Source organism: Rhinopithecus roxellana, chromosome 10, assembly GCF_007565055.1.
Source record: "Rhinopithecus roxellana isolate Shanxi Qingling chromosome 10, ASM756505v1, whole genome shotgun sequence".
NCBI classification, from domain to species: Eukaryota; Metazoa; Chordata; class Mammalia; order Primates; family Cercopithecidae; genus Rhinopithecus; species Rhinopithecus roxellana.
In genome coordinates, this window is record NC_044558.1 from 23,164,835 (window position 1) to 23,179,592 (window position 14,758).

General features: G+C 36.0%; 1 protein-coding gene across 3 annotated transcripts in view; it reads left to right on the plus strand.

The window, feature by feature from the left end:
• The window catches only part of ANO4 (anoctamin 4), a 325,664-nt gene that overhangs the window by 113,590 nt on the left and 197,316 nt on the right, over positions 1-14,758 (plus strand). For 2 of the 3 annotated variants that reach the window (XM_030939837.1, XM_010357207.2), the window contains one exon: positions 6,707-6,811. The exons of the other annotated variant lie outside the window; for it this stretch is intronic. In XM_030939837.1, the coding sequence (XP_030795697.1) occupies positions 6,707-6,811 (105 nt within the window). The remainder of the gene's footprint in view (positions 1-6,706; positions 6,812-14,758) is intronic. 3 annotated transcript variants of the gene reach the window in all.

The following is a 14,758-nucleotide window of genomic DNA, read 5'->3' on the forward strand; positions in this document are numbered from 1 at the left end:
CTTGATCTAACATGATGGGTCAAATTATTTGTGTATAATGTCTACAATTTATACTAAAGCCTCCAAAAAATTTTAGTTTCCCATATTTTCAATGAGAAAGATAAGCCTTATTGAGTTTATTATTTAATGAGTGAAGGTCACATAAAAGTAGCATTCAAATCCAGGTTAGTTTAGTGCCAGTATCTCCTTTTTTGATCACTTGTGTTAATTTACACATATGAGATATGTCTGTAATTGATTGAACAAGGAAAGGAATTTTAAGTGATTTATTTAAAGTAACTAAACTAAGGCAATCTAATGAAATTACTAAGAATAGTGATTTGGTGAGTGAGTGGAGGGCAAGTGGAGAGTGGCAGTAATGTAAGTTATATTGTCGTGTGTCACAGCAGAAAAACCATATATAGTATATAAAATTGGAAAATCATGCAACAATGGGACACACACATAAAAGGATCCAACAGAGACTCTTAAAAGTCCTGTTTCCACTGAGGAAAAGAATAGGGATTGCAAAAAGGGTAGCTATTGATTTTTATTATAAGCCCTTTGGTACTTTGAGATTTTGTTTATTATTAGATAAAATTTAACAAGATTTTACTGTAAAGGCAAAAAGTTATGATCTATAATATGTCTTTCACAGTAATCTACTGATAACCTATTGAGATTCTTTAAATTGTAGACTAAAAAAATTGGATCATCTTTTTAGTTTATATTCATTATTGTTATTCATAATGTGAAATTGCAGTGAAAGAGCATTAACTGAACAACTAATATGTTCAAGGCCTTGTTCTATGTTTTATAGGAGATAAAATGAGGATGCAGTTTGATCCCAGGCTTCAATGTGTTACTGTGTAGTTGAGGGTGCTAGCAATGAGGAAGAAATCTAGATATGGAAAAACTAGGAACTTACATTTTCTTTGTCTGCTTCTACTATGCTAGGTACTTTACCTCATTTTTCATAGAAAACATATACGGTAGAAAAGACAAAATATAAAGAGCTATGTGAGTTCAAAATAAAAAGAGCTATGTGACATATTTGCTAATCAAGAAACTTATGTTTGGAACTCATTTTTGTTGTTGTTGTTTCTCTTGTATAAAAGTGCTTTGGTGCTCTGGAGGTTGAGGGTGCAGTGAGTTGCAATTGAATCATTGAACTCCAGTCTGGGTGACAGAGTGTGACTGTCTAAAAATAAATAAATAAATAAATAAAATAATGCCTAACTGTAAGCTAGGTACAGAATGAATTTTTAAAATATTGCTTGTCCAGCTAACAACTTTTTATTAAATGTAAGTGCTGTTACCAAGGTTACAGAATCACAATTAAGTATTGAGTATAATCACTTCTATCTGTAACATGTGGGGAAACTTAGAGATAAAATGGAGATCACATGGATTTTGTAGCTATTCTTGGGTTTTTTTTAATTGTTCAGTATGTTTCCACATCTTTAGGGATCTTCTTAACTTCCCTCTTTATTTGTTTAGTTTCCTTAGGATTGTACTTAATTGCATGTTAATTCCTGATGCCCAGTGGGGCTGTATTTTAAAGAATCTTCAGTTTGAATCTATAGTATCTTTACCATCTTGCCTAGTTTCTCAAATCTTTGTGTTCTGACCCGAAGTCCAAGATATCTGTGGCTATGGCAAAGAACTCAGATTCTTAGTTTTTTAGCAATCATAACAAAAGGCTATATGAGTAACAATAAATAAATAAAATCAGAAGTACAAAGTAGACATAGTACATTTTTCTACACTGAAGTCATTTAGTCTCTTTCACTTGGGTATTCTAAGTTAAAGGTGGAGATTGTCATCTTTGAAGATGCATTGATACACTGATCACTCTCCATTTAGGAAAGCTTACAAAAGTCCTTGTTTTGCAGCTCCCTCTCCTTTGTGGTGTTAGACTTAATGAACAGCTTATTGTCAGAAGTTCCAGACCATTACATTATACTCTATGAAAGAGTATTCTGTATTTCTTCTAGAGCAGAGACAGAAAAATACCTTATATTTGGGGGATTCTATGTGTGATCATAATATTTAGCATGAAGAGAATGTTGCATTTTGAAGCTATTTGGTTTACACATTTTAAAAAATTACATGGCCAGGCGCGGTGGCTCACACCTATAATCCCAGCACTTTGGGAGGCCGAGGCAGGCAGATCACGAGGTTGGGAGATCGAGACCATCCTGGCTAACATGGTGAAACCCCGGCTCTACTAAAAATACAAAAAGTTAGCCGGGCGTGGTGGCGGGTGCCTGTAGTCCCAGCTACTCAGGAGGCTGAGGCAAGAGAATGGCGTGAACCCGGGAGGCGGAGCTTGCAGTGAGCCGAGATCACGCCACTGTACTCCAGCCTGGGTGACAGAGCAAGACTCCATCTCCAAAAAAAAAAAAAAAAAAATTAATTACAAAAATAAAAAATTACATGAATTTAGAAAATCTGTTATATTAAATTGAATATTTGCCATCTACAGTTTAATATCTGCAATCTTTGTTTTCAGTCTTAAATCCTGAACTCTAAATAATTATTAACCTCTGCTATCCCACTCTTGAATTTTTACAAGTCTTTAAAGTTATAAAATGTTTTATACTAAGGGCGGGTGCAATGGTTCACGCCTGTAATCCCAGTAGGCTGAGGCAGGCAGATCACTTGTGGTCAAGAGTTTAAAATCAGCCCGGGAAACATGGAAAAACCCTGTCTATACAAAATACCAAAATTAGTCAGGCATGGTGGTGTGCACCTGTAGCCCTTGGCTGCTTGGAGCTGAGGTGGGAAAATTGCTCGAGCCTAGGAGGTTGAGGTTGCAGTAAGCTGTGTTCACAACACTGCACTCCAGCCTAGGTGACAAAGTGAGACTTTGTCTCAAAAAAAATTTGTATTCTCATTGTGAAAACCATAAAAAAGCTAAAGTATACAACAAAATCTACCCATAATTTCACAGCTGAGAGATAACTTCTGTAGCTATTTTGAGTATTTTCTTCCTGTTATATTTTTCTAGTCATATAAATGGGTATGTTTTTTAGTATGCAGTCATGCACTGCATGATGACTTTTTCATCAGTAATGGACCACATAAACCATGGTGGTCCCATTAAGATTATACTGGAGCTGAAAAATTACTATCGCCTAGTGATGGCGCAGCTGTGCAATATGTTACTCACATGTTTGTGGTGATTCTGGTGTAAACAAACCTACTGTGCTGCCAGTTGTATAAAAATATAGCACATACAATTATTTACAGTATATAATACTTGACAGTAATAATAAACTACTATGTTACTGGCTTATATACTGTACTTTTTATTGTTATTTTAAAGTATACTCCTTTTACTGATTAAAAAAAAAAAAGTTAACTGTAAGATAGCCTCAGGCAGGTCCTTTAGGAGGTATTCCAGAAGAGAGCATGTATATCACAGGAGGTGAGAGCTCCATTCATGTTATTGCCCGAAGACCTTCCACTGGAACAAGTGATATTGATAATCCTGACCTTGTGTAGGCCTGGGCTAATGTGTGTGTTTATGTCTTCATTTCTCACAAAAAGAGTTTTTAAAAAGTTTTTTAGTTTAAAACGTAGTAAAACATTTACAGAATAAGGATATAAAGAAAAAAATTTTTGGGGGAGCTATAAAATGCATTTGTGTTTTAGGCTTAGTGTTATCACAAAAGAGTCAAAAGTTAAAAAAAATCTAAAAGGTTACAAAGTAAAAACTTACCGTAAGATTAATTTATTATTGAAGAAAGAAACATTTTAAAATAAATTTAATGTAGCGTAAGTGTACAGTGTTTATAAAGTCTAGTAATGTGCAATAGTATTTTAGGCCTTCACATTCACTCACCACTCAATGACTCATTCAGAGGAACTTCCATTCCTGCAAGCTCCATTCATGGTAAGTGCCCTATACAGAGAGACCATTTTTTATCTTTCATACTCTATTTTTACTGTACCCTTTCTATGTTTAGATATTCAAATACCATTGTATTACAGTTACAGTAGGTAACTGTATTAGGTAACTGTGTTCAGTACAGTAACATGCTGTACAGGTTTGTAGCTTAGGAGCAATAGGCTACACCATGTAATCTAAGTATGTGGTAGGCTATACCAACTAGGTTTGTGTAAGTACACTCTACAATGTTTGCACAATGATGAAATCTCCTACCGATACATTTCTCAGAAAGTATCCTATCGTTAAGTGAGACATGACTGTACTTGGGACATGTCTCTGCCTATGTATGTATGTATGTATGTATGTATGTATGTATCTATCTATCTATCTATCTATCTATCTATCTATCTATCTATCTATGTACCTACCTACCTACCTACCTACCTATCTATGTATCTATCTAATCTATATTTTTCTATTGGTTTTCCTCACTTTTTTGTTATAAACAAGCATTTTCCCACATCATTAAATATTCTTTGAAGACAGAATTTAATGACCTATATGCCTCCTTTATGGTGCTTCTTTTGTGTCTTATACTTCTATACTGTCCTCTCACGTTTAAAAAGATTATCAGAGGTTTTTGGAATCTTTGTTATTAAAAATTCTAGTTATCTAGTAGTCATAGTTACTTCTACCTGAGTTTATGAGCCCCTATGACAAATAACAAAAAATAAATTGGGTTTCTATTTAGGAAGTCACTTTTTTTTTTTAGCTTATGTAATGGGTTTTGTCTTGATCTGAAGTATTAGAACACAGGATCATTTTATTGGATTATGTTGGATTTATTTGACAAATCCAGTTCTCTTATCACCAAACAGCCTGTGTTTGTGACTGCTTGGATATGGGTGATTTTAAAGACTAGTGAAGAGCATGGATTGTGATTACATCTTTACACTTTAGTAGCTGTGTGACTTTGGGCAAGTTACTCCATTGCATCTCACCTTCTTTTCAAGATTAAAGACTAAATGATATCATAAAGTACATAGCCCAGAGCCAGGGTGATATTGAATATTCTTGTTATTTTTCTTGTCATTGTTGTAATTATGAGGTCTTTGGCCATCAAATAGAACAAAGCTGACTAGCCTTAGTCGAGACTGAAAAGCATCAGAACTTTTCTTTACCCATTTGAAGTGACTGGTCATGGAAGAAAAAGGCAAATAACCCATTTTAATTCTGGACCAGCAGGAAGGCATGTTTGTCTGTCCTAAGCAACTCTCTCATAGGTAGCTTCAGACTTTGCAATGAGGCAGCTGCATTAGTGCATCTGAAAAGTTCACTGCTGTGACTGGAATATTAAACAGCAGTTCCTGACAGTCACCAAAATGCATACTGGGGTCTCAAGGAACGGACTTATGACTTCATTTTCATTATTCATGTTGTTCAATACGTAGTCTGTCTCTATATAAATGCAGTGTTGCTTATTATTATGGATGACAATAGTAATACCTGTGGCTGCTATTTATTGAGTGCTGACTACGTGACAACTAAGGTTTTTGTGCATTATCTCATTTAATACTCGTGGCTGCTCTGCGAGGCTGTTATCGTCATCCGTGTTTCATAAAGGAGGAAACTAAAATTTAGAGAGATTTAGCATTACCTAATAAGAATTTCAACGTTGGTCTCTCTGACTCCAGAATCTGAGCTTATAGCTTTGCTCTTAGCTCTACTGTTTTGGTTTTGTTATTACTGCATAGCCTCATTCATTCATTCAGCCTGAGAATCTACTTTGTTGAGAATATACTTTGTGCTAGGTCCTGTTCTAAGTGCTTGGGTTATAGCATGCAGACACAGTCCCTGCCCTCCCAAGGCTTATTTTCTGTTAAATATAATAGAATATTAAGTTACCTTTAGGTGTTTTACTCCTAGAATAAGCATTCGTGTGAGGCTGTGAGTTATCTTATTCTTGAGCTTTAGGAATGTAACTGAAACTTTGTATAAAGTTTCAGGAGTATACCTCCTAGGCTTAAGAGAGGATTATTTCTACAAAAAAACTGGAAGCTAGGGCATGTTCTGTTTTAGGCATCAGGCTGTTTATTTTAGCACTGGCTTTTTAGCCCTGGCCGACTCCTCAAATTGGAGACATTCTTACTGATTACTTTAAGAAGCTTTCAGAAGGTTTAGAAGGTTTATTGTTCATGATAAAGCTACCTTTTGGTACCTTGGTTTCTTTGACTTCCTTAAATGTTCTATAGGTGTATGGGGCAGCATAAAAACTTCCTTTCTTTAGGACATGCCAAAAATATATCAGACAAACCTAGAACAAGAGGCTTAATTGCTTCATAGAATACATTTTCAAATTCGGATACAGTTGAAAAATAAATGATGAATCAGGGAGGTTTAATTTCCATCCTTAAGAATGAATTATTATAAGAAGATGATATCTTAAAGTGTTTGTGTTAATGTCACATTTAATCCATGTGGAAGCTGAAAATAATTTTAAATACCCTTAGGTAGAGGCTATGTTATATTTTTTTTACCTAGGGAATTATCAGTAAATACTATGAAGTATGTATCCTTGTAAAAAACTAGTTGCCTTGTTTTTGCATTGGAAATACAAGTGAACCTTTTTGGTCCCATACAATGCAAATGGCTTGTGTATGTTCCTTTTTTTTTTTTTTTTTTTTTTTTTAAGTCCTTTGTCTAAGAAGGAGGATCACTGGCAAACCAGCTAGCTGTTCACTTTGGATTTTGACATAGCTTCTCCTTGAGACCCTAATGACAGACTCTGATAACCAGTGCAAACTCCATGAATATCTTTCATTTCTCTAGAAGGAGGTGTGGATTTGCAAGGCTACCAGCTGGATATGCAAATACTACCTGACGGGCCAAAGAGTGATGTGGACTTTTCAGAGATTCTTAATGCAATACAAGAAAGTAAGTTTCACTCAAATTTTAAATTCTCCGTGAGAGAAGAAACTATTATAATACTTGGGAGGGGTAATAAACTAGAAACCTTAGATGCCAAGCTTTAAAAAATATTAACAAAATGATGTCTTGAAAGAGATACTGTGCAAAATGATTTTAAGACTAGAAGAGACAGTGAAAGTGAGATTTAATTTGTGAAATTAAATCACATAATAGTGGAAATTTTGAAAAAGCTATAGCGGAATTTTCAATTCTGCATATTGTATTTCATGTTATAATAGTGAACCTTGGAGTATTGTAAATTTTTAGATTTCTTGATTAATCATAATCAAAGAAAAACCTTTAAGAAACCAAAATACAATTCTTCTGCTCAAATGGAAGTCATAAGAGGGAAACGTTGATGGAGCAAAGTGAAATCAGGAACTACTTCTGCAAAATGAGTATCTGGAGTCATTGATGATGGGCTGCATGCAAGAAGTGAACCCTCATTTTCTAAGCATTTTGAATAATCAAGGTTTGCTCTTCTTTGAGTATTTTACTTTTATAGCTTTCACTCAAAATTTTATCAGAATCAGCACATTTACTCAAGTTAAATATTTAGCATTGAGGATGGGTGATGCGGTGTCACATGCTAAGTCATTACCGTTGATATTTCATTATCAGAGCCCTAATTCTAGATCATGAAGCTCCTCTTTTAAGATCAAATAATTTATCTCATGTTGGATTTGGATTTGAGGGATTTTGATGTGAAGAACATTGCATAAACAACCATTGCATTTTTTTCGTAATTCTAGTTTTGGGACATTGCATTTCTTTTCTTATTATTATTATACTTTAAGTTCTAGTGTACATGTGCACAATGTACAGGTTTGATACATAGGTATACATGTGCCATGTTGGTTTGCTGCACCCATCAATTCATCGTTTATATTAGATATGTCTCCTAATGCTATGCCTCCACCATCCCCCGACCCCACGACAGGCTCTGGTGTGTAATGTTCCCTGCTCTGTGTCCAAATGATCTCATTGTTCAATTCTCACCTATGAGTGAGAACATGTGGTGTTTGCTTTTCCATCCTTGTGATCGTTTGCTGAGAATGATGGCTTCCAGCTTCATCCAAGTCCCTGCAAAGGACAGGAACTCATCCTTTTTTTTATGGCTGCATAATATTCTATGATGTATATGTGTCATGTTTTCTTAATCCAATGTATCATTGGTGGGCATTTGGGTTGGTTCCAAGTCTTTGCTATTGTGAATAGTGCCACAATAAACATACATGTGCATGTGTCTTTATAGTAGCATGATTTATAATCCTTTGGGTATATGCCCAGTAATTGGATGGCTGAGTCAAATGGTATTTCTAGTTCTAGATGCTTGAGGAATTGTCACACCGTTTTCCACAATGGTTGAACTAATTTACACTCCCACCAACAGTGTAAAAGCGTTCCTATTTCTTCACATCCTCTCCAGCATCTGTTGTTTCCTGACTTTTTAATGATTGCCATTCTAACTGGTATTAGATGGTATCTCATTGTGGTTTTGATTTGCATTTCTCTACTGGCCAATGATGATGGGCATTTTTTCATGTGTCTGTTGGCTGCATAAATGTCTTATTTTGAGAAGTGTCTGTTCATATCCTTTGCCCACTTTTTGATGGGGTTGTTTTTTTCTTGTAAATTTGTTTGAGTTCTTTGTAGGTTATGGATATTAGCCCTTTGTCAGATGGGTAGATTGCAGAAATTTTCTCCCATTCTGTAGGTTGCCTGTTCACTCTGATGGTAGTTTCTTTTGCCGTACAGAAGCTCTTTAGTTATATCCCATTTGTCGATTTTGGCGTTTATTGCCATTGCTTGTGATGTTTTAGTCATGAAGTCCTTGCCCATGCCTAGGGACATTGCATTTTCTTGTTACTTTTCTTATGAATAATTTTATGCTTTTTAGTTATCCCCATTTATCATTATACTGTCCTCTTGACCTTATGAGATAATTATTACCTCCACCTTACAAATGGAACAACTGAGAGTGGGAGAAATTAAGTGACAAGGGAACATGATAATAATGGAGACCAGACTACAATGATGACTGTTTGTTCCTTCATTTAATTCCTTCATGAATATGCTCAGTACAGGAATTAAACACATTGAGGTGAAGGATCCTGAAGCTGAAGATGATGCTACTTTTAAAAGAAATGTTTTTAGCAAAGAATATAAGGGGACCAGCTATATATTCTGGTTGAACAATCCCTTTATATTACACTAATGAATAAAAGAGAAAAAATATCCACAGGAGAATAAAAATCAAATTATTAGACGTTGGAGAGAAAATAACTTTTCATGGAAAGTTATAAAATTATGTAATTACTTCACTTGATTTGAAAGATGATAGGTCGTACAGTGCTCAAAGAGTTTAAATTTTTTTCAATAAATGATAAAAGTCAACTTCCATGCAAGTGCTAGAGATGAACTTACATTTAAGGAGGGGGAGCTAAAATGAACTTACATCAAAATGAACTTAAGGTTAGTAAGGTACTATTTTTATAGTAATTTTTATTACCAGATCTTAGTAAAGACATGTTTGTATCTGATGTTAAGTGTTCTGTAGTTTAGAAGGGTGACCTCTCTATGAACAGGTACAGGAGTATAAATTTATGAGTACCTAACAGAGAAAAAAGGAAATATAACTTGACTTTAAAATGCAAATCCAGCCCTTTATAAGTTTATGCATTTTCTACTGCTTTGGAACTAATTTATTTTCTTATTGCAAACAAGTTTTGTGCTAATTAGACTTGAGAAGCTGCCCACACAGGCTGGGTCATTTCTGGAAGGAAAGATTTGGGGCCATTCAGTCTCTATCTAGGTTCCAAATATGATCAAAATTTTTAGCCAGTTCATGGAAATCTCCAAGCATGAAAATAGGTAGCTTGGTACTTTAAGGGACTGTACCTTAGATTATCATTTCTGGAAAGCTTTGAGAGACCATCATTAAGTATGTAAAGAATATAGAATTCTGCAACTGGCCCCAGTGTGTGATGTTCCCCTCCCTGTGTCCATGTGTTCTCATTGTTCAGCTCCCACTTATGAGTGAGAACATGCAATGTTTGGTTTTCTGTTCTTGTGTTAGTTTGCTGAAAATGATGGTTTCCAGCATCATCCATGTATTGTCAAAGGGTGGGGGCCTGGGGGAGGGATAGCATTAGGAGAAATACCTAATGTAGATGATGGGTTGATGGGTGCAGCAAACCACCATGGCACATGTATACCTATGTAACAAACCTGCATGTTCTGCACATGTACCACAGAGCTTAAAGTATAATAATACAAAAAAAAGAATATGGAATTCTGAATATCTGTCTAATTCCTCTCCTTTTTGTTAAGATTAACAAGATGATGGAAAATTTTCACTTTTTTCTTCAAATATTGTGACTATATATATGTGTACACACTATATATACATACATATATACACATATATACATACATATATACACACACACATATATATGAGACCTTCAATATCAAGCTAGAAGTGCGTGTGTGCATGCTTACATGTGTGTATTTGTGTGTGTTGCAAACATTTCTTGAGTGTCTGGGATAGGCCAGCCATGATGGTGTTTTCCCAAAGTATGTCTTTTCAATCTTAACCCTAAGTAATAATGGATAAGATTTTCTTCATTTTAAAGGTGAAAAACCTGAATATAGCTCCCCAAGGATATATGGTTTCTATGGGATACAGTCAATTTTTGATTGTATGTTAGTCCTTGTTCTGCTAAATACTAAATAAATAAAAATGATTACGAAAAATGAACTACTTTGTGTTTTTAAAATTGTATTATATTTTCACATCTTGATGCAAGAATATCACCACCATGCTTCTACATTGTAAAATACATTGACAGTATTTTATCTTTTAGTGTGCATACCCTAAGTATAGCCTCATCTATTCTAAAGATGTCTCAGAGTGGCTGGCCATTCTCAAGTGGTTTTTCAGATCCTCCGTATTAGATGTACAGCTTATAAAAAAGAAACGAGTTATTTTAATCATCCATCCATCTCGCCTGTCATGTGTCAGATACTGTGCCAGGCATAATACCTTAAGGCAGTGGTGAATGTTTGGCACAAAGTCTAATTCAGGAAAAATAAAAACATTTTCAGATCACATCTTGTTTTGGTGTTCAATACGAAAACAACTTGATTGCTTTTTAGGAAAAGGCGTTTACATGTGAAAGTATAACAAGAGTGCGTGCGTGTGCGTGTGTGTGTGTGTGTGTGTGTGTGTGTGTGTGTATGTGTGTTTGTTTCTTTTCCTTGATGTTATTTGTCCCTTCCTCTCTATTCTCACCCTCTCACCCTTCACTCTCCATTCCAAGATGGTAGCCAGGTCCCTTGAACTCCTTTGTTTCAGCAGAGTTTTGTGTTACTTAAAATTCCTGCCTTTTGTTTTCTGAAAGCCTGAGCTTCCAAGACTGATGCTCCGTTGGAAGAAGAAATTGCAAGAGAGATGCCCTGTAGAGGGAGTCAGGCTTCTAGTAGGGTGAATGGAAAGGGAGAGAATGGCTATGTTGCTTGCCTGGGAGACTGCATGGGAGCCACCTGAACTGTCAGTCACACGGAGAGTTCCTGGCCTGAGAAAGGAACTTAGGAGTCTCTGGGAAGGGGGCAGTCTCATCCTCCTGTTTCTTTGTTTTATCTCCAGTGCCTTGAACAGAGCATGGAGTGTGGTAGGTGCTTACTAATATTTGTTAGTGACTGAGTGAATGTGCGGAGTCACTGGAGACTTGAAAAGCGGGCAGCTCAGTGGTAACCAGTGTATCTTGGACACCTGACTGGTCTCTCTAAATGTTCTGCTCTCTACAAAACTCCTAGGACCTTAGCACAGTTCTGGATACATGAGGCAGGAAAGTGGGAGTGTCAGCAATAACTGAAATTAAATTGTCCATGAAGCCAGTGGAATGGGAACTTGGAGATAGATTTAGTTTGATGCAATGATAACAATATTACAATGCAATTCCTACTCTTGAATTCATCCAGTAAGATTCAAACCCTCCATCCATGGTTTAAGGAGTGGAGTGCCTACTCAAATCTTATGTACAGTAGTAGCATCTATTGTAACAAAACAAACAAACAAAAAGAAAAACACTGCCTTCTTAATCACTAAAGTTTTCAAATCTGAACATTTTAAGAGGTAAGCATTTAAAAATATTTCCTTCTGAAATTTGATTGAGAATCATGTCTTAAAGCTCTGCAGTTCATGAATCAGGCGTGTGTGTGTGTGTGTGTGTGTGTGTATGAGCATTTATTATATTAGCTAGCTACTACGAAGCATATCATTCAAAGGTTACACTGAACTTTTTCATTCTTGCTTTAAATTATTTTCAATGTCCAGCCCTTTTTAGAGACCATTCATGCCCCTACCATTTGTTGCCCACCCCTCTTGTTTTGTTCCTAGTTTTTCCTTTCTTGATTCCCAGCATATCGGGGTATAGACTGTAGGGACACTCTTGAGTGGGAGCCATACCCTGAAACACATGATTGTGTTGCATTCCATCAGGTTCTGATGAAGGAAAGAGGGCACAAGATAGTGTTTGCAATGAGACCTGAGGAGTTACAAGGATTGTGGGATCATTGTTATCCTGTGGACTATTTGTGCTTGCACGTGTGTCTACATAATCATATGGCTGTGCCTGCATTAGGGATGGTGTGTGCTTTCGTGGCTGAGGAGACTGAATCATTTCTCAGTGACACTGAGTGAGTCACTTTGAATCTAATTCTTTAGATTTCCAATTTTTTTAACCTGCACGGTCATGCCATTTCAGAGGAGCAGCTGGCAGGGTATGGGGGTATGGGGGTGAGCAGGGGGCTGGCATATATTGAGCAAGTAGTCTTTTCTGGCAATTTTGTGGCTGACCTTCTACCTATGTTATTTTATTTAGTCTTAAACTCTCTTTGCCTTAATTTCCACATCTGTAAAAGGAAAATAGTAATAGTACATCTATGTAAAGCCTTTAAGATAGTGCCTGGTACCCAGTCAGGGGTGTATAAGTGTTGGCTGCCACCTTTGTCTTTATTCCTCAATCATTCATCCTGTCTGGGAAATTGTATTTTCATATTTAGAAGATAAAGAAATTAAAGCTTTAATAAGTTAAATATCCCAATCTAATAGCTAATAAGTGGAAGGGCTGGCATTTGAACTCAGGTCTGTCTGAATCCAAAGCTCATGCTCTTTCCAAAGAAGGTGAAATTATGGTCAATAGACTTGGAGGATCTTTTATGCAGAGCATGAATGACCTCACTTTATGTTATGAAAAAGTCGCCAAAGCTAACAAATGAGCAAAGATTGAATTAGGCACACAGTTCTTCTCTAAATATCATTCCCAGGACTGTAAGAGGTGCCATCATCATTATTTACCTTGCTATAGAAGTAACCAAGGCGTCCACCTTTTCTTTACAATGAAGCAGTAGTAAGAGCAGCTCTTCTTAGCAAATATGCTAAATCAGAAACGAGTAATGATCTCAACCCCATTGCAGTGTGCTGGGGGTACATACAATACCATCATCTGTGCTGTTTTATAAACATTGCCATTATTGAGTCAGGCAATGACAATGACATCTTTTATATTTTAATTTTTAATTTTGGTGGGTACATAGTCAGTATATATATTTGTGGGGCACATGAAATATTTTGATACAGGCGTACAATGTGTAATAATCACATCAGTGTAAGTGGGGGTATTCACCACCTCAAACATCCATTCTTTCTTTGTGTTACAAACAATCCAATTATAATTTTAGTTTTAAATGTACAATAAGTTATTATTGACTCTAATTACCCTGTTGTGCTATCAAATACTAGATCTTATTCATTCTATCTAATTATATTTTTGTACCCATTAACCATCCACACCTCCCTTCCGTTCTACTACTCTTCCCAGCCTCTGGTAACCACCATTCTACTCTCTATTTCCATGAGTTCAATTGTTTTTAATTTTTTGCTCCCACAAATAAGAACATACAAAATTTGTCTTTCTGTGCCTAGCTTATTTCACTTAGCATAATGACCTCCAGTTCCATCCATATTGGTGCAAATGACAGGATCTCATATTTTTATAGCTGAATAGTACTGCGTTGTGTATATGTACCGCCATTTTCTTTATCTGTTCATCTGTTGATGGACACTTAGGTTCCTTCCAAATCTTGGCTATTGTGAATAGTGCTGCAGTAAACATGAGAGTGCTGATAGCTAGCATACTGATTTCCTTTCTTTGGGGTATATACCCAGAAGTGGAATTGCTGGATCATATGGAAGTTCTATTTTTAGTTTTTTCAGGAACCTCCAAACTGTTCTTCACAGTGGTTGTACTGATTTACATTCCCACCAACAGTGTGTGAGGGTTCCCTCTTCTCCACATCCTTGCTAGCAGTTGTTATTGCCTGCCTTTTAGATAAAAGCCATTTCAGCTGAGGTGAGCCCTGATTTCCAACTTTATTTTACAATGAAATGATATCTCATTATGAAATCTGAACATTTTACAATGAGATATCTCATTGTAGTTTTTATTTGCATTTCTCTGATGATCAGTGATGTTGAGTACCTTTTCATGTGCTTGTTTGCCATTTGTATGTCTCCTTCTAAGATATGTCTTATTCAGACATTTTGCCCATTTTTATTTGGATTATTAGATGTTTTTCCTCTAGAGTTGTTTGAGCTCCTTATATATTCTGGTTATTAATCCCTTGTCAGATGGATAGTTTGCAAATATTTTCTCCCATTCTGTGGGTTGTCTCTTCACTTTGTTGATTGTTTCCTTTGCTGTGCAGAAGCTTTTTAACTTGATGAGATCCCATTTGTCCATTTTTGCTTTGGTTGCCTGTGCTTGGGAGAAATCTTTGCCCAGTCCAATGCTCTGGAGAGTTTCTCTAATGTTTCCTTTTAGTAGTTTCTTAGTGTGAGGCCTTAGA